At 38.4% G+C, this 20,454-nt stretch overlaps 3 protein-coding genes across 6 annotated transcripts in view; 2 read left to right on the top strand and 1 right to left on the bottom strand.

Annotated features, from left to right (window-relative positions):
* Positions 1-5,117, top strand: part of wb (wing blister) — a 28,502-nt gene extending 23,385 nt beyond the window's left edge. Inside the window, exons 19-28 of the mRNA XM_008195866.3 lie at positions 21-1,478; positions 1,562-1,767; positions 1,815-2,041; positions 2,086-2,878; positions 2,925-3,316; positions 3,364-3,646; positions 3,790-4,077; positions 4,126-4,291; positions 4,339-4,698; positions 4,754-5,117. Of these exons, the coding sequence (XP_008194088.1) occupies positions 21-1,478; positions 1,562-1,767; positions 1,815-2,041; positions 2,086-2,878; positions 2,925-3,316; positions 3,364-3,646; positions 3,790-4,077; positions 4,126-4,291; positions 4,339-4,698; positions 4,754-4,893 (4,313 nt within the window). The 3' untranslated portion in view covers positions 4,894-5,117. The remainder of the gene's footprint in view (positions 1-20; positions 1,479-1,561; positions 1,768-1,814; positions 2,042-2,085; positions 2,879-2,924; positions 3,317-3,363; positions 3,647-3,789; positions 4,078-4,125; positions 4,292-4,338; positions 4,699-4,753) is intronic.
* Positions 5,118-5,199: 82 nt separating this feature from the next.
* Positions 5,200-8,677, top strand: Gcn5 (Gcn5 acetyltransferase). Of its 2 annotated transcripts, none has more exons than XM_964538.5 (8): positions 5,200-5,342; positions 5,396-5,658; positions 6,018-6,111; positions 6,160-6,888; positions 6,941-7,119; positions 7,385-7,593; positions 7,642-8,339; positions 8,388-8,677. In XM_964538.5, the coding sequence occupies exons 2-8, from the start codon at positions 5,422-5,424 to the stop codon at positions 8,579-8,581; spliced, it is 2,340 nt and encodes a 779-aa protein (XP_969631.2). In that variant the 5' UTR covers positions 5,200-5,342; positions 5,396-5,421; the 3' UTR covers positions 8,582-8,677. The 2 variants fall into 2 exon arrangements, with proteins under 2 accessions (XP_969631.2, XP_015835856.1); XM_015980370.2 differs by having other exon boundaries at positions 5,204-5,342; positions 5,389-5,658.
* Positions 8,582-20,276, bottom strand: LOC658209 (serine/threonine-protein phosphatase 2A regulatory subunit B'' subunit beta). 3 transcript variants are annotated; one of them, XM_008195868.3, is made up of 12 exons: positions 19,975-20,276; positions 16,146-16,193; positions 13,338-13,613; positions 13,019-13,292; positions 12,185-12,694; positions 10,813-11,120; positions 10,340-10,761; positions 10,021-10,292; positions 9,780-9,968; positions 9,465-9,547; positions 9,363-9,387; positions 8,582-9,155 (listed from the first exon to the last, which is right to left on the bottom strand). In XM_008195868.3, exons 3-12 carry the CDS (start codon positions 13,499-13,501, stop codon positions 9,144-9,146), a joined length of 2,259 nt encoding a protein of 752 aa, XP_008194090.1. In that variant the 5' UTR covers positions 13,502-13,613; positions 16,146-16,193; positions 19,975-20,276; the 3' UTR covers positions 8,582-9,143. The 3 variants fall into 3 exon arrangements, with proteins under 3 accessions (XP_008194090.1, XP_969710.2, XP_015835857.1); XM_964617.5 differs by lacking the exon at positions 9,363-9,387 and having other exon boundaries at positions 19,975-20,275; XM_015980371.2 differs by lacking the exons at positions 9,363-9,387; positions 19,975-20,276 and adding an exon at positions 16,931-17,190.
* Positions 20,277-20,454: the final 178 nt, after the last annotated feature.

Here is a 20,454-nt window from a genome sequence, read left to right as displayed (position 1 = left end):
TTTAACACGAATTATTTTAGCGTGTGATGAATGTACTCAAATATTGTTTCACACAATTGACGAGCTTTCGAACAGTCTTAATGACACTCTTGATAGTGTTAAGGGTGGGATAGGGCCGCCTTGGACCCGCCTTAAGGAGATTAACGACAGACATAACATTTATTCTTACCAATTTGATAATTTGGAGACAGCCAGGAAGCTGATAAACGAAGCCAATATTCCGGAAATGGAGAAACGGGTCGAAAAAATCAATCAAAACTTGCCGAAACGTAACGAAATCTTGTCGGAACAAACCAAAATCATTAACGAAATGTCACAAGAAGCCCAAACTTTGTCAAAAACGGTGCAAGAACTTGACGATCGTGTCAACACGTTAATTGAGAATGTGAACGGGTTTGGGAAGTCACAAGTCGACGTGAATGAGGCTTTACGTGAAGCTAAGGAAATCCTGGACGAAATCACGGACATAGCGAACGAAGCACCTCTTTTCCAGTACGATGATGTCTTCAAAAAGTGCCAAAAACTCCTCGATGATGTTAACCAAATCTACGCCAATGAAATAAACACCAGCGAGGTTGAGAAAAAATTGGCCGAACTGAGACACCGTCTGACCAAACTACGAAAATTGTTAGACAACACCGAGAGAACAAATCAACTTGCACAAACCAAAAACGAGCAAAACAGGAAACGAATCCGGGACGTGCAAGACACACTTGAGCGAATCAACGCCCACAATTATATTGTCACTAGAGATATTGAAGATGCGTTGCGGAAAATCAATGCTACGAACGACTTGCTTAACGACTTGGAAACAATTTACCAGCTTTTGGCCAAAACCGATTTAGAGAACGCGACCAAAGACTTGGAAAACGACGAACTTGACGAACTCTACGATACTTTATCTTCGGTGCGAGACCACGTCAGAAAGCTACAAGACAAGGTCAAGTTCTACAAAACCGTTTTCAATTTCACGTCGGAGGAGTGGACGAAAATCAACGCGAGTGCCTCTTACGACAACATCGTCAAAGGGATTGAAGAAGCGAGACGTGAGGCGAAGGAGGCGCGGGACATTACGTTGAAAGCCTTGGAGAAATTGTATCCTCCAGGTGACGACTCCCTCAACGATAAGACTAACCTAGCCAAGGCTTTTTCGGACCGGATCCAGAAACGCATTTTGAATTTGAAAAACCTGTCCGATGAATTTGCCAAAACTTCCGAACTGTTGGAGGATTTGAAACGTGATATCCTCTTCAACGGTAAAAATAACAACGAACTGAACGCCTTTTTGCGCGACATCCAGAAGGACATCAGGAATCAGTCCGATGTTATTTCCAAATTGAAGAAAAGTAAAAATGACGCACGGAATGTCTCCTCCATGATTGCCTCCATTGAGCAAAGGGTGAAGGACACGAACATTTCGCTCCAGTATGAGTTGACTAAAAGCTACTACAACTATTTGAACCTCACTTCGGCCAGAGGTAGGAAGGCTTAACTGTTAGTTGAATCAAATGCACAGTACAAATAATAAATGCAGAGTAATTAATCAAAACCTTTTTCTCAGATATTGCAAAGCTTATGGAGCGGGTCAAAAAAACCCGAAAAGAACTGGAAAATATCAACGTTTCCTTAAATAACACTGCGACCGACCAGGCTAAAGACTTAAACGCGAATAAGTTTAAGTCTACTGACAATAATTTGAAAATGATTCAAGAACAAATCGAGCAATTGACCAAGAAAATTCGGGACGCGAACGAAAGAGTCGAATCGGTAATTCTTGTTGTAGGAAAAATTGCGTATGCATGCCTGGGTTTTAGGTCGATTACGGGGTCAATATAACCAAGTGTGAAAGATTGTACAAGGTCCAAAATGATATTTTCCGCTCGCTTAAAATCCGGTTCAAGTGCAAGACGTGCAATCTGTTCGAAATTTCCAATTCCAGGAATCAAAGAATTTCGCTGCATTATGAGGACGAAACGGTGTTAGTTACGTGGAATGGTCACAATGCGAGTATTGGGAGTTCAAATCTGGTGTCAATTCAAAGGTCGGTAGTTTTTATTTTAAAATTGTTTCTAAATTGTTGCACAGGACTGGCACTAACACCCTCCGGATTGACTCAGACAAAGGCCGGAAAACTCTCTCTAACATTGCCCCCTTTTTTATTGAAGATACCCATCCTTTAAAGATCGGCAATTTTGAGAAAAACAACTCGACTGAGGCCGCCATTCACCGAATAATTTTGAACGGCCAAACGATCGGTCTTTGGAAATTCAATCAATCTAAAGGACAGTGCCTCGGTTTTGTCCAAAACACGAGTAACGACGGCCTTGAAGACGTTTTCTTCGCCGGTAACGGCTATCGCCACCTCCAGAAAGACTCTCTAAGAGCCCTAAACCCCACCCAGCTCAATTTCAAATTCTACTTTTCGACTTTTGACGAAAACAGTCTTCTTTTCGTGGCGCAAGACACGACAAACATTTCGTCCTTCGTTGCTCTTAATCTCGTGGAGGGCAAAGTGGAGCTTAAAGTACGCCATGTGGATGGTACAAGTGTCACACTTACGTCCAAAGGAAAGTACAATAACGCCAAAGACACCACAGTGGAGGTGACGATGTTGTACGGCGGGGAAAAACAAACTTACGCTTTAAATGTGTTAACTTCGGAAGAGGAGCCGCAAGAACAGTCGAGAGTGTTGACGAAAGCCAACGTCTACAAAATAAAAAAGTCGGAGGTGTTCATTGGGGGCGTTTCGAGTAGTTTCAAGGACCAGATCCCGATTGACACAACTTCGTTTTTGGGGAATTTGAAAGTGAGCAGTGAGAAGTTGGTGGTAATCAGCCAGAACTCCTTCTCTTACAACATCGAGCCTCAGCTTCAAAACGTAAAATTGGCGAGTTTTGTGCCATTTGTTTGATTTGTGTTTTTAGCTGGAGCTGAACAAGACGTGGTTTTCGGGTTACGGTTTTGTGAACCTCCGGGTTCCAGCTAGTTACCGAAATTTCGCCTTTCACTTCCGACCAGTTCACGTTGAAAACCACTTTGTTATGAATTTGGGCGACGAAATCGATGTTTACCTCGACAAAGCTCATCTTATTTTCAAAACGGCAAGTAGCGAGTTACCTTTCCAGACACCTATCTGTGTCAATAGCAGCTACTTTGTCAATATTAACGCGACCAGTGTTAGCGTGAACGGGAATGAAATGACTTGGACCCAGCCCTTGGACGATCCGAAATTCCGCAAGGTTTACTTAGGGGCTTACAAGACCAACAACCGGCGCAATTTCAGCGGAAGCATCCGGGATATTTTTATTGATGATCGGTGGGTTATTACAACTGAATTTCAACCAAGTTACGGTTTGTTTCCAGGCCTGTTACTTTCAATACCAACACAGTCAAGTCTTTCGCAAGGGTCCAGATAGGTCGCGACCACCCTGAGACTCTTCAAACCAAGAGCGAATGTATGAACTTTATGCAAAACACCGAACGCTATTTTCGCACACCTGACTATAAAACGGAGCCGCAAGCCTTCAAATTCGGCGATAAATCGAACAGTTACGTCTTCATCAAAAACACATTTGGGGGAAAGAAACTCCTGATGGAGTTCCAGTTCCGGACGTTTTACCCCAACGGGCTTCTCTTCCTTGCGCACGTAAGTCCAAAAACTAATTGAATTAATATTAATGTAATCTGATTACTTTGTATGGATTTTTTATATTTTTTGGAATTCAGAACCTCATAATCTATAAGAAATCGTGACTTAATTTGATTACATTTTGCCCAAAATTGTTCCAGTCGTTGCACAAAAACCTAACGTTTTACACCGTGCTGGAAGTCCACGGGGGCGACATCAGACTGCGTGTTCAGGGCCACAAACCGAAGAAAACCAACATGACGAACCGACTGAACGACGGTTTGTGGCACCATGTCCTCGTTGAACAGATCCTGGGTAAAAAACGTTGGAGGATCATTGTGAAAGTGGACAAGAAGTGGAAAGTGAAGGATCGGACGCAACGTAACAATTTCAACGGCGATTTTTATTTTGGAGGCGTCTCGGAACATTACGACGTTCACAAAAAATTAGTACTGTTTTATTCAATTTTTAGCCTTGGCCTAAATTTTGTGTTCCAGAGGAACGAACTGTTACCGTTTAGAGGCTGCATCCGGTCGTTGAAAATCAACAAGAACTTGCAAGTGGTGAAGAACAACAACAATGTTTTTTACAACAACATTGGCCAGTGTTTCCAAAACGTGGAAGAGGGGGCGTATTTCGGGGGCGACGCTTACGCGATATACAGTGCGTTCGCAAAGTTGTGACTGACTTAATTAATTTTTTTTTTGCAGAATACGACTTTAAAGTGGATAAATATCTAGAGTTGGGGTTTGAGTTCAAGACTGGGGAACCCAACGGTATTCTCCTGAGTGTCTCAAATCCGGGGAATAGTCCAGCTTTGTCGGTTGAGTTGCAAAGTGGGGCTGTGGTCATGACGATTGATATGGGCAATGGGATTATCTCCAAAGTGACAAATAGCCCCCATTCGGACGCGACTCTTGCCAATAACGAGTGGCATAATTTAACAGCTTTGTACTCGAGCTTCGAACTGACTGTTAATGTTGATGGGGTTCGGAAAAGTTGGGTCCAGTCTGATGTCAATTCAATGGTTGATGAAATCGAGGCGCCTTTATACATCGGGGGTTTACCAAGTAAGCAATTTTGTGCATGTGTGTGAACCACAGCGGATTAAATTGTGTGTTTCAGTTAACGCCCCTAGTGGTACGTTGAAAATTAAGGAGAATTTCAAGGGGTGCATCCGTAAGTTCAAAATCGGGGACGCTTTAATGGACTGGACGGACATGAAAGAACTGAATAATGTACAAATCAATTCGTGCCTTGTTTAATTAGGTAATTTTATAAAAGAAACGACGTATTTTTATAGTATTTCACTGAGAGTATTATTTATTACTACGTATTGTAAAAACTGCCTGTTGTAAATACCTGACTCGTATTTTGTACATAATTCTATTTAATTATTACTTCCCTGCATGCCATATTATCATAGCGTTAGCGAGCAATATGTATGAGTACCTAAACATTTGTAAATAAATTGTGTTGACGAGAAAAACGCTTTTTATTTAAAATTCCCGCTTATTATGCAGTCAGTCTCAGTCATTTTAGTTGGGCGACTGTATTTTTCAAACGAACTGGCATGAATGAACATCCATTGAGTGCGAAAGTGTCATTCTGCATTTGTATTTTTTACAAAAAAATACAATTAAAACCTTATTAAATTTGTTTATTAGACATGATTCGACCGTATTAATTACTTACAACAGTAAGTAGCAAAGAAGTGAGTGGTTTTCTATTAAAAAAGACCACAAGAAAGTAAAATACAGTTTTTAGGTTAAGTTATTGTTTTATAAACAAAAATGTCAGAACAGGGCCAGTTGAGTAACAATAGTGCCAATTCTGAAGAAGGGGATGCCGCAGGAGTCCCTGGGGGTAAACCCCAGGCTCCCAGTCAGACACAAAATGCAGCCCCAACTAATAAACAACCAGCGTCGAGACAGACGAATTTGCAAAGAATACAACAGAAGAAACAGGCCGTTTTGGCCTTCCCGTACAATAAAAAGTTGCTGAAACTTGCCATTTATTCAAAATGCCAGGTAAATGGACAATAAACTTAGTGGAGTCCTTTTTTCATGGCTGTTTTTGCTAATTTTAACTCAATGTAGTAGATGAAGAAATTATATTTATTTAACTAAACTAAATATTCAGATAAAGTTGAGTTATTTTCACTGCTTAACACTCCTTAAAATATTTGTACAAATATCAAATTTACACAGTATATGCATTACTGCTTCGCAAAGGTCTTGTTTTTTTACAATACTTATTTATTTTGTCTTATTTCGTATATAATGAACTGATTTTGATACATAAAAAAAAATAAAACACTGATCGCATTTTAAAAAACTTAAAATATTTTTGTTGTGTATTACAAAGCGTGTTTGTTGAAATTTCTTAGAGCGAGAACTGCATTTGCACCGGTTGGAAAAAGACCGACCCCAACATGCAAGAGCCCACTTTTACCGACCCCTGTCGTTGCGAGCACCCTTTAGGTACCCCCCTTAATACTCTCCCTCAAAAAATGACTTGTCTCTTTTTAGAAATGCACATTTCCCACTTACGCAGTAAAACTGAGGACGAGTTAAATCGTCTCCTGCGTATGGTTGTGGACATTGACAATATGGGTACGGCAATGAGTCGTGAAGAAAACATTGAAACAAAAAAAGTTTACACGTACTTATTCCACTTGTTGCGTAAATGCATCCTAACTCTTGACACTCCCGTCGTTGAGAGTTCGCTCGGACAGCCCCCATTTGAAAAACCGTGCATTCACAAAGCGATCACAAATTTGCTAGTTTACAAATTCTCACATTTGGCCCAACAAGAGTGGAAGACGATGTATGAAGTGGCTAGGATTCTCCTCCACTGTTTGAACACGTGGGAGTTTCCGAGTCCGAGCAGCCAGAAGCATATTGTAAGTCCGGAGGAAGCCACAGTTTATAAAATGGAACATATGCGTTGGTTGGTGTTTTGCAACGTTCCAACATTTTGCGACTCGTTGAAACATTACGATACGACAATGGTGTTTGGGAGGACGCTTCTAAGGGCTGTTTTCAAATACATGAGGAAGCAAATCATGGATCAGTTTAATCGAGAGCGGGACAAAATGCCCCAAGAACGTCGCGTTATGCTCCTCACACATTTTCCCCCGTTTCTGAACACGTTGGATGAAGAGATTTACGCGCAGGATTCCCCGATTTGGGATCCTGATTTTAAACAAGGACCGCCGCAACATTTCCAGAATTTATTCGAAGCGGGGAAAAACAAAAGTAGGGTTTGATGGTCACGATGAGAATTTGGTGGTTTGATTCGTTTTTTTAGCGAATGCCAAGCGAGGAGCGAGCGATTTGGACGCGAAAGCGGGCAAAACTGGGGATGTACCGAGTCGAGAGACGAAACGTAGGAGGGCACAGGATGAACAGTTTGAGGATATTCCGATGGAGACGGTTGCACAAATTATTGCAACAATTGATGATCCGAATTACATGACCGGACCTGATGTTAGTCATAATTTTTGTCGCGTTTTTTTAGAAAATATTTTGCATCTCAAAAAAATCATATACATAAAGGCTGTCCCAGCGAGTGGGAAAAGTCCATTATTGACCTCTGACTCGCCTGAAAATAATCCTTGAATATTAGATATTTTATTAAAAAAACATAGAAGCAAGGGGTTAATTTTAAAAATATTTATTTTTCAATTATTCATCGGTGAATAATGGACTTTTCCAAGTCGCTACGAGTTTTTTAAGTATGTCTTGTCTTTAGCTGATTTTCTCCGAGAATGCGCCCGCCACAGACGAAGCGCCCAAACTTTTAGAAAAACGCAAAGTGATTGAAATGCACGTCATTGGTAACAGTTTGACCGAAACGGTCTCGAAACAGACCATGTTGTGGTTCATTGGTCTACAAAACGTCTTTTCGCTTCAATTGCCCCGAATGCCGATCGAATACATCACCCAATTGTTATTCGATCCGTAATATTTCTCAATTTTAATCAACAAAATAAACATAAAAATTTTCAGAAAACACCGCACCATTGCCCTAATTAAAGAAAACCGTCCAATCGGCGGTATTTGTTTCCGCCCGTTTGAAACTCAAGGTTTCACAGAGATTGTTTTTTGCGCGGTCACTTTCAGCGAACAGATCAAAGGTTACGGAACGCATTTAATGAACCATTTGAAAGACTACCACATTCGTAAAGGCATTCTCCACTTTCTGACTTTCGCAGACGAGAACGCGATTGGTTATTTCGAACGTCAGGGATTTTCGAAAGATATTAAATTAAACCGGTCGATTTATCAAGGCTATATTAAGGACTATGAAGGCGCCACTCTCATGCATTGCGAACTGAACCCCAAAATAATCTACACCGAGTTCACTTCAGTCGTTCGGAGGCAAAAAAAGTTCGTCAAACAGTTGATTTATCAGCAGCAAAGGAACGTATCAAAGGTTCACCCCGGTCTGACTTTCTTCAAAGAGGGGGTGAAGAGCATCCCCATTGAGTCCATTCCGGGGCTGCAGGAGACAGGCTGGAAACCGGCAGCGAGGGCCACCAGAGGGGCGCAACAACTGGAGGAGTCTCAAGATATTGACGTGTTGGCTGATATGCTCAAAAGTGTGCTTCAAGCGGTGAAAAGTCACGAAGATTCTTGGCCGTTTCGACTGCCAGTTGATAAAAACGACGTTCCGGATTATTACGACCACATCAAGTATCCCATGGGTGAGTTTGCAACGCGTGATTGTCGTTTGTTTGATGTAGGGGTTGCAGATTTGAAAACAATGGCCGATCGCTTGAAGTCACGGTATTACGTTTCAAGGCGTTTGTTTATCGCTGATATGATGCGGATTTTCCGCAATTGTAAAATTTATAATTCGCCTGAGACAGAGTATTACCAGTGTGCTGTGAACTTGCAGCAGTATTTCCAGACCAAGATGAAGGAAGTCGGTTTGTGGGACAAATAATTTAAGAGAAAACCAATATATTTAGTGTTTTATACATTACATAATAAAACGAGTATGAATTATAATAATAATAATAAAAATGACTAGTAAACTTGATACTGGATTTTAATCAAATGTATTAAATAAACTATATTTAAAAAACCCGCAAAGAATATTAACGGAGCGGTGGCAAGTCGTTGATATTCTTCGCTAACAACAGCTGCACCCAAGTCTAGCGCCACCTTGCGCAAATAAATAACATTAGTAAGAAAAAGTCGGTACCTTGTAACCGAGATTCGATTAGTCGTCTAAGATCCATCTAATTTATTAATACAACAATACAAAATACTCTTCAAGATCACTCTTACTGTTCGTCTAATAACATAAACTCAACTGGATAAATAACGGGTTTGTGCAAACAGGAATAGGCTTAAACTATGGTTCCGAGTCGTGCGACTAGAAAACGATAACAAGTTACTTATGCTAAATACTGCACTCGTCGCTATCTGTTGATAACTCCTCCGGTTCCTCACCGTCTAATACTAACTCAAGGTTCGGCGAAAGGACGTCCTCGTCTCCGCCTTCATCGAATGAGCTGCAAATTGAAACGGTCACACTTGGCCATTATGCGTTATATTATGCAATGATTTGATGTATAAGAACAGTTTAATCCTGTATTAAGTGAGATAACGATAAGCGACCGCTGACGAGTCATGCTAGAGTTAGTTGGAATTTTAATCATGCGCCACGAAGAAAATTTAAGCGTTGGGATTAGTTGGCCCTTGAATAAAACTGGTCTTACCCTGTCAAAGCCACAATCGTACTCCCTAAATACAAGCATAATATCAATAAAAGAACTAACACATCACCAGTACCCGTAGAAAATACAAAAGGGGATACTCACAGGCTGTCCTGCTGGTCGTTGCCGCCCTCTTCCGCCACCAGGAGCTCGTATTCTTCGGCAGCGTAGCGATCCCAGTCGGACATCTGAAAAGCATTTCAGAGAATATTTTTTCACAAAAATTACAGCGGGTGAAAAAATATTGGCAACACTAAATTTTTGTACAGAAACAGTGCTAAAGAATCTGTTAAAAAAACTAGTAAAATTTAGAAGAGAATTTTCCAGAAAAATCTAAAGTGCTAAAAATAATCTGGAATAACACAGTGAAATCTAAAATACATTTAGATTTTTTTGGCACAAAGTACAAAAAAGACTAACCTCTTGCCCGTCGATATCGTGGTCTCTCTGCGAGGCGAAAGGATCCCTTTGCTCGTGGTCCAAATACTTCTCAAGGTTGAAGAACGTGTCGAAGAAAATCGGCGTCATTTTGCACTTCTTTAAGTCACTTAAGGCAATTTTCCCTGGAATTTTCGGTTTCACCATGTCTAACATTTGACACAAGCAGTCCTGTAACCACAATTTAACCCCGCAAACTTAATTTTTTTGGCAAACGACTTACTTGAAAGGGTAAAGTTTCAATTCCTATAGCTTCCATTCTCTGCATTTGCTCCTCGTAAAAATACTCCAACTCGTACATGGACAAGTAACCATCACCATCAATGTCCATACACCTGAACCAATACTCAATGGCTGTGGGGTGTTGTTTATCTTCCTCACTCAGCAGGAACCAGACAAACTCCGTGTAGGACATTTTTTCATCATGTTGCGACCTCTTCTGGCCCCGGGTCACACAGCCGCTGAAGATGCGGTCGATGATGCGTGACGAAAGCGCTAAAACTAAAATATCACCAAAAGTATGGTTTTGGGTGATATTTTACCGTGGTCGTTGTGTCTGGTCAAGTCTTGCTTGTCGATAAACAAATCGTGGTCACGATCAAGCTCCCAAAACTTGCAATAAATCACATAGAAATGTTCGTAACTAAAGTACTGAGTAATCTGATTGATGTCTTCCTCCTCCTCCAAAAACTGGATAACGTTGAGTAAATTCGAGCGTCTCAATTCCGGAATTGTGATCCGACCGGACCAAGACCTATTAACACAGTAATAAATCCGGGCGATGACAGTGTGCACATAACGCGAGTGAAACTCCGTCGCCTCCTTCAGGAACGTCAGGCCTGGATGCGTCTCCACCACGTCCTGGACCAGGGGAATGAAATCCTCCGGTGCGAGCCAATTTCGGCGACCTCGTGTCAAAATATAAACGAATCTTGAGGCCGCATCGTGCGAATTGTTCGTCATACTGTTGGGAAAAAATTAAATAAAACCTTTCAAACCATTCAAAGTGTATTACTTTGTCCAGAAAGTCATAAACTGTTCTTGAGTGCACGAGCCCTTGTCCGCACAAGCTGCGAGATACAAGGGGGTTTTCCAGTAAAGTGGTAACTGACAGGTTGTCGCAATAGTGGAGAAATCTTCTCGGGAAGCGCGTCCTCCAATCGAAGAAAAGGTTGAGGTAAGTTTGGACTTGATGGTGTCGAGATGACCTGGAGGACCTGGTTTTCCTGTAGGGAAATGGAAGCGGGGGATGTTGACGTTGCGATGGGCGCGGATGTGTCGCTGGAGGGTGGTGTGCTGGAGGGTGGGTTGTTTTGGGGCGGTCTAACAACAAATAATTCACAATAATTCTTCTATTAAATATTTATTCCTTGTTATTATTTTGCACTATTTTCCACTTTCGTAAGCAAATGTTAATTGGATATTTTTCCACTTTTTAAGTGTGGATTTATTTAATAATCGCAAAGTAAAATTCGTGTTTGTTTCATTTATACACTTTTTCCATTACGAGCTTGAATTTATGAATTATTGTTTTTTGAGAAAATTTATTATTATTATTATTAACAGACTGAAAATGCTTTATTCTGCCTCGTTTACATCAGATGAGGCAATTAATCGATTATTTTGCTCAGCCCTACTTTTGACCCGTATTTTTTTAATAAAATTCTCTATAAAACTTTTTTTATTCTTTTAATTATCTGCATTAGTGACTATAGAAGTACCTAATATAAATAATAAAAATAATACACGGAAGAAGTTAATTTATAATAATTACCGAGTTAGTTACGTTAAAAAATTTCGATTTCGTTAAAAAATTAAAAAGATTAGTTGCTACACCAATAAAAATTTTGTAATGCGGCCCTGTCCACCATCCGTACAATTCAAGGTTAACAGTCATTGCAATGAATTAATTTGCAACTTAATTATTATAATAACATGTCTCAAGCGGTAATTTAATTCGATTCCTTTTTCATAATTTTACGCAAATTTTTAAACAGAAAAATGTGATGGAATTTATCGGAAAATCATTCCACAAGTGAGCCTAAAACGTACCTAATCCGTAAATATTTACCACAAGTAAATAAATGAGCAGATGCTGGCAGTTGCGTCTTCAAAGTTTTATAACGAAATTATCGCGAAAATTTTCCTTTGGCCCTTAACTATTTTATAACGAGCACTTTGGCAAATTGCATGTTATTATTTTCCAATTATAGCATTTGCAACAATTACGTGATGCCAACATGACTCACGTTGATGTAAGAAAATCATTTATTAATCAAAGGATACTAATAAACTGCCAGGTAAATATTTAATAGGTAGTCATTTTCTAAGTAAAATTTCCCAAATTTTGCCAAGTGGTGATGTATTTTTTGCCGATTTTCGCTCACCTGCGGCTTCGCTAATTGCGTGACAGGCGCCCTCGCCCTCTTATCCAGCAACAAATCACTGGGACACCTTTCGAAGATGAGCACCCTCTCTGCAACCGAGCCCCGGGTCAAAAACGGCCGAATTGGGTTCGTATTCGTCTGCCTCAAGTGCTGCCTCTGCACCACCGTCAACTCCGGATGAGGCACCTGCTGTTCGACCCTCCTCGTGTTCCGCAAACCCCACTTGGTGGTGACCTCCTTCTCCACGTCTTTATTTCTCGTAAGAGAAGGGTTTTGTGGCAGTTCGTTGTCCAAAACCCCGTTTTTGAGCGCGTTAATGAGCCGTTTTTCCTCGAGGGCCACTTGGTCGATGGGGTCCGGCCGCCCTTCGGGGGCCGTCTTCTTGATGATGCGGTTTTTCAATGGCCAGGTTTGCAGGTTGACTTCTTCGGGCAATGTCATTTCGATTGTTTCGGCGAAACGTGGCTTTGGGGAGATTTGGGGCTTTTGGCTGATTACGGGCTTCGGGCTCTGGGAATAATTGACGTGAAAAATCAGTAGCTGAAATTACAACTCCAACTTTCGATTTGTGCAAACACGCAAAGTGGTAATTTCCATACACGTCAATGCGAATCAATCTCATCACGTTGTTTTAACGAAGATTAAATTGCTTTCAACCCGGTGCCGATAATTATTTTAATGAAGGCGGATCCCGATCGGAACAATCTTTTTTGTAATCAAATTTGACCATCAATCTTCGCGAAATTGCAAACACGGCCAATTAAAATTTATTTTTAGGTTTATCGGCAATTGAGAATGAATAAGTTGTGCGACCTTTAACACCAATTTGTTTACCTCAGTCGGCGGCGCTTTCGCGCCTTCGGGACCGAAACTGTTCGATTTGAGCGGACTTTTCTGCACACTTGAGTCGTTCTGTGTGTTTTTCTCGAACTTTTGAAGGGCGTATTGGATGCTCGAGGGCATGGCTTTGTTCCTCGCCGCCAATCTGGCCTTGTCTTCCACGACGAAATTTTTCACCAGCTTCTCCAGCCGGTTGTTGTCCATGGTGGGCGCCTGTGCCAGGAGCTCGATCGAGGGCTTCGCCGGCGGCTGCGGCTTTAGCATCGATCTGTGGAGCAACAATAAGAAATTTCCAGAGGCGTGTTTAACTCACCCTAGCTTTGTGGTGTCCCCCACAGCATGGCAGGTGATTAGATCAGCCGGTGCTAGACCTCTCGACTTCCAATTTTGATAAATAGCCTCGGCTTGTTCCGAAATCTGTTTGGCTATCGCTGCTATGTCATCGTCGGGGTCTCGGCGGCGGGCTGTGGTTGCCATTTTGCGCAAATTTTCACCGACTTCAGTTTATTTTGAAAGAGTGGAAAGGGGCCAAGGACTGGCCATCCTCAGCAAGGTTTTCTGATACCCACCACCAAATCGGAATTATAATCTGAAACGATTTGAAGCAACCGATTTAATACACTGGTTTGCGTATCTTTATCTTAATTGCCGTAATTGGTACGATAACGCGTTGTTTCAAACACTCTTTTACTGTTACCATAAATAAATTTAACGCTACAGTGCCATGTGTTAATTTTGTCAGATTTTATGCAAACGATGCGTTCAGTTAATTTCCAGTCAAAGTGGCCTGTGTTTTTAAAATCAGGTTGGCAATAACACTGAAATATGAAAAATGACAAATCTTTACAAAAAAAACGATTTCCTGTGCGGTTTACCACTCGCTCATTCTTGTCAATTTTTGCTAAATTATTACGTTTCTGTTTCTGCATTAAAAATGTGCTAACAAAATGGAAAAATGTATTGTTCTGCAGCCTGTAGATGGTATAGTACATACAATAAAGTATCGAAACTATAATTTAACAGTTTCATTTATCCTGTCTCCTATTACACCAATTTCTACGTAATCAAGTTATTTTTGAGTTTTTATCCAATTAGGTGATATTTTAATTTGGTTAATTTAGGCAAGAAACCCAAAAAGGTTCTCAAAACCTTGAAAAAAGTAGAAGTAACTTTGTTTACCTCAATTTTTTTAATTTTTCAGGCTTGTCTTGACCAAATTTTGCTTAAAAAGAAACAAAATCAGGCAAAGTAACAACAGTTTAATTTTATTTTCGTAATTTTGAGGCGTGTTTTGAAACTATCTTAGAAAATAAATGCGTTTCAGGGTCAAAACGAACTAACTGATTGAAATTAATATCAATTTCGATCAAATTTGGTGATTTTCAACGAAATTTTTCGAGACAGGAAACTTGGTACGTTAACCACTCCAAAAAAAGCAAAAATTTCAGTTTATTTCGGCCTAATTTTTTGATTCATTGGTTTAGTTTGAATGAAATTTTGCGAATATTTCCGTACCTGGCTGATAAACGTGCTAAACATTGCAAAAAGACATAAATCATGTAATTTTTTTATCTAAACTCTATAAAACTTTACTGATTTTCGATGAAATGGTGTGGGTCTTCCGCTTATTTTAACAAAATTGCGCTCAAAAAAGGAAAGAAACAACATCAATTTCCATTTATTTTGTCATTTTTAGGTGGATTTTTACAAAAAGCGTGCCAAAAAAATACAAAAATTATATGGTTTTCGACCTAATTCGGTGATTTTTCTTTCAACATAAAATTTTAACTCAAAACCAGATTTTCGACCAAATGTTGTAGTTTTTCGACTTAATTTGACAAAATTTCGCTCAAAATCGAGCTAAATGGAGTGAAACTAACATCAATTTCCACTTATTTTGCGTGTTTTTACAAGTTCTTGCAAATTAAATCAGCTTCGACCTACAAAAAATTTTGCATTTAAATTGGTGATTTTTCGGTCCCGTCTAGAGAAATCTCCGGAAAAAAATGAATTTTAAGCTCCAAAACTTGCTTAAATGTCCAAGAAAAGTAGAAATAATATAACTTTTAGCGAAAATTTTCGGCAGTATCTTACGTTATTATTTCACAAACGTGTTTAAAAATTCAAAAAACGCAGACTTCATACATCTTTCAGTCTAACACTCTTACTTGCCGAAGTTTCGAGAAATAATTTATTCAATAGCTAGCTGTATCAAAAGTCAAAACATTCAAAAAAGGAAAAAAAATTGAATAGGAATTGGTCTTAAGTATTCGATAAATTTTAGTGATTTTTCGTCTTTTTTTTGAAAAAATATTGGTCAAAAACGAGCTAAAAATAATTAGGTTTGTACTGGAAAAAATCTGCTTGTTCGGTCTTTTTTTTCCGTCTAACTTCAATAGTTAGGTAGTTGTACATTTTTCACTACGAGAACCATCCGAATCCGCATTGGTTTTGAATACAGATTGCAAATTAGTGACCCAAATAAGCGTAATAATTTGCAATTTTAATTTCCGTTTTCCCGTTTGAATTTTCATGCAGTCAAAAACCTGTCGAGAATGACTACCAGATGTCGGCAACATAATTACTCTCCTTAATTATTTTCTGGAAAAAATGGCTCGTTTTTTAATTAATTAGTGCATAATTTTGGTGTGCAATTTGTTTATACAAAGCGATTTTGTTCGCTAGTGATGAGTTGCGGGTTTTCCGACCGACTCCAGGCCGCTCTATTTCTGAAACGGCGCGGAATGCTGCCAAAGAAATCCTCTCTCCCCGCACCGACATCGTGAAACCAAACCGGGTTTATTACACACGAAGAAACAAAACATTATTCAAAATTCAGCGAAAAAAAGCGCTTCAATTAAGCCATAAAAGTAATGTCGTCGTGAGTGTCATCACGTTTTATCGAGCTTCGTGTCTCTCCAGTTTATCGCTTGTTGCTCCAATAAAATTGGAACTAATGATTGATTGAAGATGTTTGTGTGTTTAGGAAAGAATGTCTTTGCTTAATCGATTTCGATAAAAAGAGAAATAGCTGTGCAAGCCCGAGTGAAAGGTCAATACGCCTATTTAGCCTAAGGTCAATTTCACACTCGAGGGACTGATGAATGATTTGAATACGCACCTATTTGTTGTCTTGCAGAATTTGACGAATAAGTCGTGACCCATTTTGCTGAAAGTAAAAATAAATTAGTCGCGGAACGTTAGATTCGCTTAGAAACAATCATTCGTGACTTATCACTGTTCCAAAAATCAGGAACAAACAAACAAGCGCAAATATAAAAATGGATTATTTTAAGACACTTGGAAAGTTTATTTGTGTTACAATTTGTACATTATTCCAAATTCCTCTCAGGTCATTAATATTTTATAAACGACCATTTGATTCAGGATGTTGGGAAATTTGCAACCTTTATTTCGATATTTCGCCCCTTTTTACATAAAAATGTTAGGCCAAATATTTATTTTTCATTACCTACAAAAACCTGTTTATTGTGAAAGTCCCCAATGTCAATTTTTGAAACACCACCTCAAGGTATGTTCGTAAAACCGCGAGGAAATTTCTAAACGTTCATTTTTTCACAGATAATTAATTGATAGTTAGGAAGGTGTATAATTAAATTACAGGCAGTGAATTTGTGGTTAGTGAAAGTATGGCTAAAAATGACCAAAGCAATAAATTTTTACAACAGCACCAATTAATAGATCCAACACATTTTTCCAAACGTTTCCTTTACTGCACTTTTATGACACGAGCCATAATTTTCATTATCCGGAAAACCTTGAATACTTTTCTCTTCTTTTAAAAAATACGTAAAAATAACTGATGTAGTCTGATTAATGATTATTTGATTATGAATTTAAAATCACTGGGGAATAATAAATCGATACAAATCGGTTGCAATTTACCATTTTGCCTTCGAATCCATTTTATTGGCAGTTAGTGCACTTTTTACCAACGGCCATGCCCCACCTTCCCCACTTTTAATTGGTCACTTGCTCCGAAACAACTCGCACTATCGCTTTTTTGCGCACGTGAACACCGAACCTGTTCGATTTCATTCATTCGCTCCGACACAAAAAACGAAAACAAACACCCAATGAAATTTATTCTTTTGCGAAAATGGCAAGCGGGTGTTTTACGATCGTTGCCACAAAAATGTAGACTCAACACTTTGTTTTTGTGACATATGAGAACACCTCCAACATTTACATATTATTACCCATAAGGGGGACGCCCACGTTTAACACTTGACCTGGTAATTTAGCCCCACCATGGTACAATGTGGTGGACTTGATACGAAATGGCAAGTTAATGAAGTGAATGAAATTCTTAAAAGGCAGCCGGACGAAGGCTGTTTTCGGGAGATTTTATCGATACACACAAATTAAATTATTAATAAATCAATTACTAAGTGCTTTATTTTTTTATTTCTTATTTGCTGTTTGTAATTCAACAATTTGATCTATTTTTTTAATCGTTATTCCGACAAAAATGGGCTAGATACAAATAATAAGAGAAAGGGTATACGGGACCTCTTTATGCAATAATCTGTAAAACAAAGAACAAAAAACGTGGTCATTATTCTACTTAAACCAGGAAAACTTAATGCAGTTCTAATATTGACACAAAATATAGGTTCTTTATATCAAGAGCGCAAATATTTATTCATCAGATATCTCCTAGCATTATTAACTTAAAAATTGTTCAACAAAGAAACGTAAGTAAATCATGGAGAATATTGAAACATTGAGATTTTGCTTTCGATATTTAGCATACTGAAAATTTAGTATTTTATGTCGTATAATAAACAGTTTTTCCAAACCAAATAATTTTACAAAATGTAATTGGTAAAAAAACAAATAAAGTTTTTTTATCATTTCGGTAATTATTTATTTGCTGTTTTTGTTTACATTTTGTATTATTATTTTTATCTTTTACATGTTTTCAATAGTATTCAGGACACATATTTACTTTACTTTTAGTATTAGTTAAAAAATATTTTATTTTCTTAAATTTCTATAATATTATGTATTTTCTTTTCTAGTTTTAGTTATTTTGGTTTATATTTAAAAATGTGTGTTTTGTTTTGAGAGAGTTTAAGTCGAATAGCATCAGCTAGACTTCGCCTTCTCACATTTTTTATTATCATTATTAATACTATTATTCACTCCATAATAATCATTTTAAAAATCAAAAGTCAATCTTTCTACCTTATAATTTCTTTGGCAATGAATATTACATCAGTTTCTGAAAGTATCTCTTGAGCCATATGTTTGATCTTAAATAATTATTGTTAATAATGATAATTAATTTTTAAAATCAATGTTGCTAATTTTAAAATTTTTACTTCAAACCAGTTTACTTATCAGAAAATTAATTGATTGCGGTGATTTATTAACCAAGAATGTTTTCAATTGTCTTTATATCTAAAGATTAAGAACCATCTTCAATAAGAAAACTTGATATCTATAGATAAATGATGACGATTTTATCGAAGTTCTGCTATATTTATACATAATAATCTATTTTTTATTATGGCCCTAAAATAATAAACTAGAAGGAACTAAAGTCCGATAAAAAAATAAATAAAACAAATCAAATGAAACATCTCAATTTTCTCAATAGTATACAGGATGTAATAGCGAGTTGTCCAAGTCTAATACTGACTGAAATGGGTCACAATACAAACTTACGTTTATTTTAGTAAATCACCCTGTTTTCCATTTTTGGTTACTGTAGCTTTTAAAATATTTAGATTTCTTTGACAAAGGATTATTCTTATTTCTTGAAAAATGATAATTTCAGCCTTTTCAGGCGTGATATCAATCTCAATTTGAATTAATGACCAGATTTTACTCGAATAGCTCTAGTTCCAGGTCGGATCAATTTTCATAAGAGCAAATAATTGATGTCATACGTGTAAATAAAGCACCATTTCACAAATTCGCTAATAAATATTACCTCAGTTGTCGCATGAATTTAGCAGTTAGCGTAAGTGAGAAATAACTCAGAAGGTTTTGAAAACCGGTGACATTTATTGGAAAATATTACCAACATCATAAAATATCGCCAAACATTGTCAACGGGTATAATTACAAAAACCGCCGGCATGGAGGAATATCTGTTAAAATACTCCTTCGGGGTTCAACGTCCTGCGAAGTAAATTCGTGCAGTGGTTGTTGCAAGTTGGCGAGCCGACAAGTAATTTCCACAACATTAGTATGTTGTTTTCCAAAGAGAAATCAACGAATTTATATAAATAAATGAGAATGCAGATGGATCGAAAAATCTTCGTCCGTTGCTCTTTAAGCCATACATTTTTTGGCAACTTATTATGGTATTGGGACGAAAATAAAGCAGCAAGGTAACGAGCAGGAAATCGAGTGCTGGGGACCTAGTTTCGGGCTTAATTAATCCCATCAACGAAAAATTAATTCATGCAATTACGCCGATGGCTCGTCCTTGCTAGGACAAAGCTTTTTCTCACGATTAAAATCGCATTCTTGGCGTTTTATTACCGGAAGGAATGTGGATAATTACTTGCGACTTCACTCTCAAGCCAAATATTGGATTTTCGGGCGATGTAAATAGGAAAGAACTGCGTAAGCCTTTCAGAAACCTACAACTTGCATAGCCGTTCCCAAAAAGGAAGCGGAGCCCCTCCTACCCGTGAAGTAGGCAAAGCAAAACATATGATTGTACAATTTTTGAAAAAATCTAAGTCACGCCTGGGAAAAAACAAATCGCACGTGCCTTGCTTCCGGTGTGTGGACACGAAAAGCCTCATCCGGTCCATCCTACAATGCGAGAAAAAAACACACGAAAATGTAATTAAGATGAAAATAGTAAGACCACGACAACTTATTTATAGAAGTAAGCTAAAGATATGCACGAATGAGATTTCAGACGCTCTTCTTCCGGTGGCAACACCGGGGATGAAAGGGCTCACCTTTGCGGAAAATAATCCCAAAAAGACACTTTCACTCAAGACACTTCAACCACTTTATAGGAACTAGGCGTTTAATAGTAAAAAGGAACGATTTTTCCAAACGGCTTAACATTAAATTGGGGTGATATGAGTTTGCGGACGGATTTGACACTGAAAGAATTTTTTTCGCGTGATATTGTTGATACGAAATTGCGGGGAATGCTGTGATGATACTACATTTATCAACATCACATCACTGAATGCGTGACATCACTGCTCTATAAGGTACCTACTGAAATACAGACAATAACAATAATAGCACAAATCCATAAGAGTTCCCATATGTTAGGGACATCTAGTGGGCTTGGAATGGGATCGAACGCGTGTTTAAACAGCGGGAGGCATCTCGTGGCCGAGAGAGGAACGACAAAATTAGCTCTGTGGGGAGCTGTACTTTTGTCATTAATTAAGAACGCAAGTGTACTCAATAATTTTAAGAAA

Source organism: Tribolium castaneum, chromosome 5, assembly GCF_031307605.1.
Source record: "Tribolium castaneum strain GA2 chromosome 5, icTriCast1.1, whole genome shotgun sequence".
NCBI classification, from domain to species: domain Eukaryota; kingdom Metazoa; phylum Arthropoda; class Insecta; order Coleoptera; family Tenebrionidae; genus Tribolium; species Tribolium castaneum.
Note: the sequence above shows the minus strand (reverse complement) of the source record. Positions and strands in the feature narration are given on the sequence as shown.

Coding starts and splice junctions, on each gene's coding strand:
- Gcn5 (XM_964538.5), top strand. CDS start 5,422: ATGTCAGAACAGGGCCAGTTGAGTAACAATAGTGCCAATTCTGAAGAA. Junction 5,659..6,017: donor CCATTTATTCAAAATGCCAG/GTAAATGGACAA, acceptor GAAATTTCTTAG/AGCGAGAACTGCATTTGCAC. Junction 6,112..6,159: donor TCGTTGCGAGCACCCTTTAG/GTACCCCCCTTA, acceptor GTCTCTTTTTAG/AAATGCACATTTCCCACTTA.
- LOC658209 (XM_964617.5), bottom strand. CDS start 13,501: ATGGCAACCACAGCCCGCCGCCGAGACCCCGACGATGACATAGCAGCG. Junction 10,293..10,339: donor GACCAGACACAACGACCACG/GTAAAATATCAC, acceptor TTTTAGTTTTAG/CGCTTTCGTCACGCATCATC. Junction 9,548..9,779: donor ACGATATCGACGGGCAAGAG/GTTAGTCTTTTT, acceptor AATGCTTTTCAG/ATGTCCGACTGGGATCGCTA.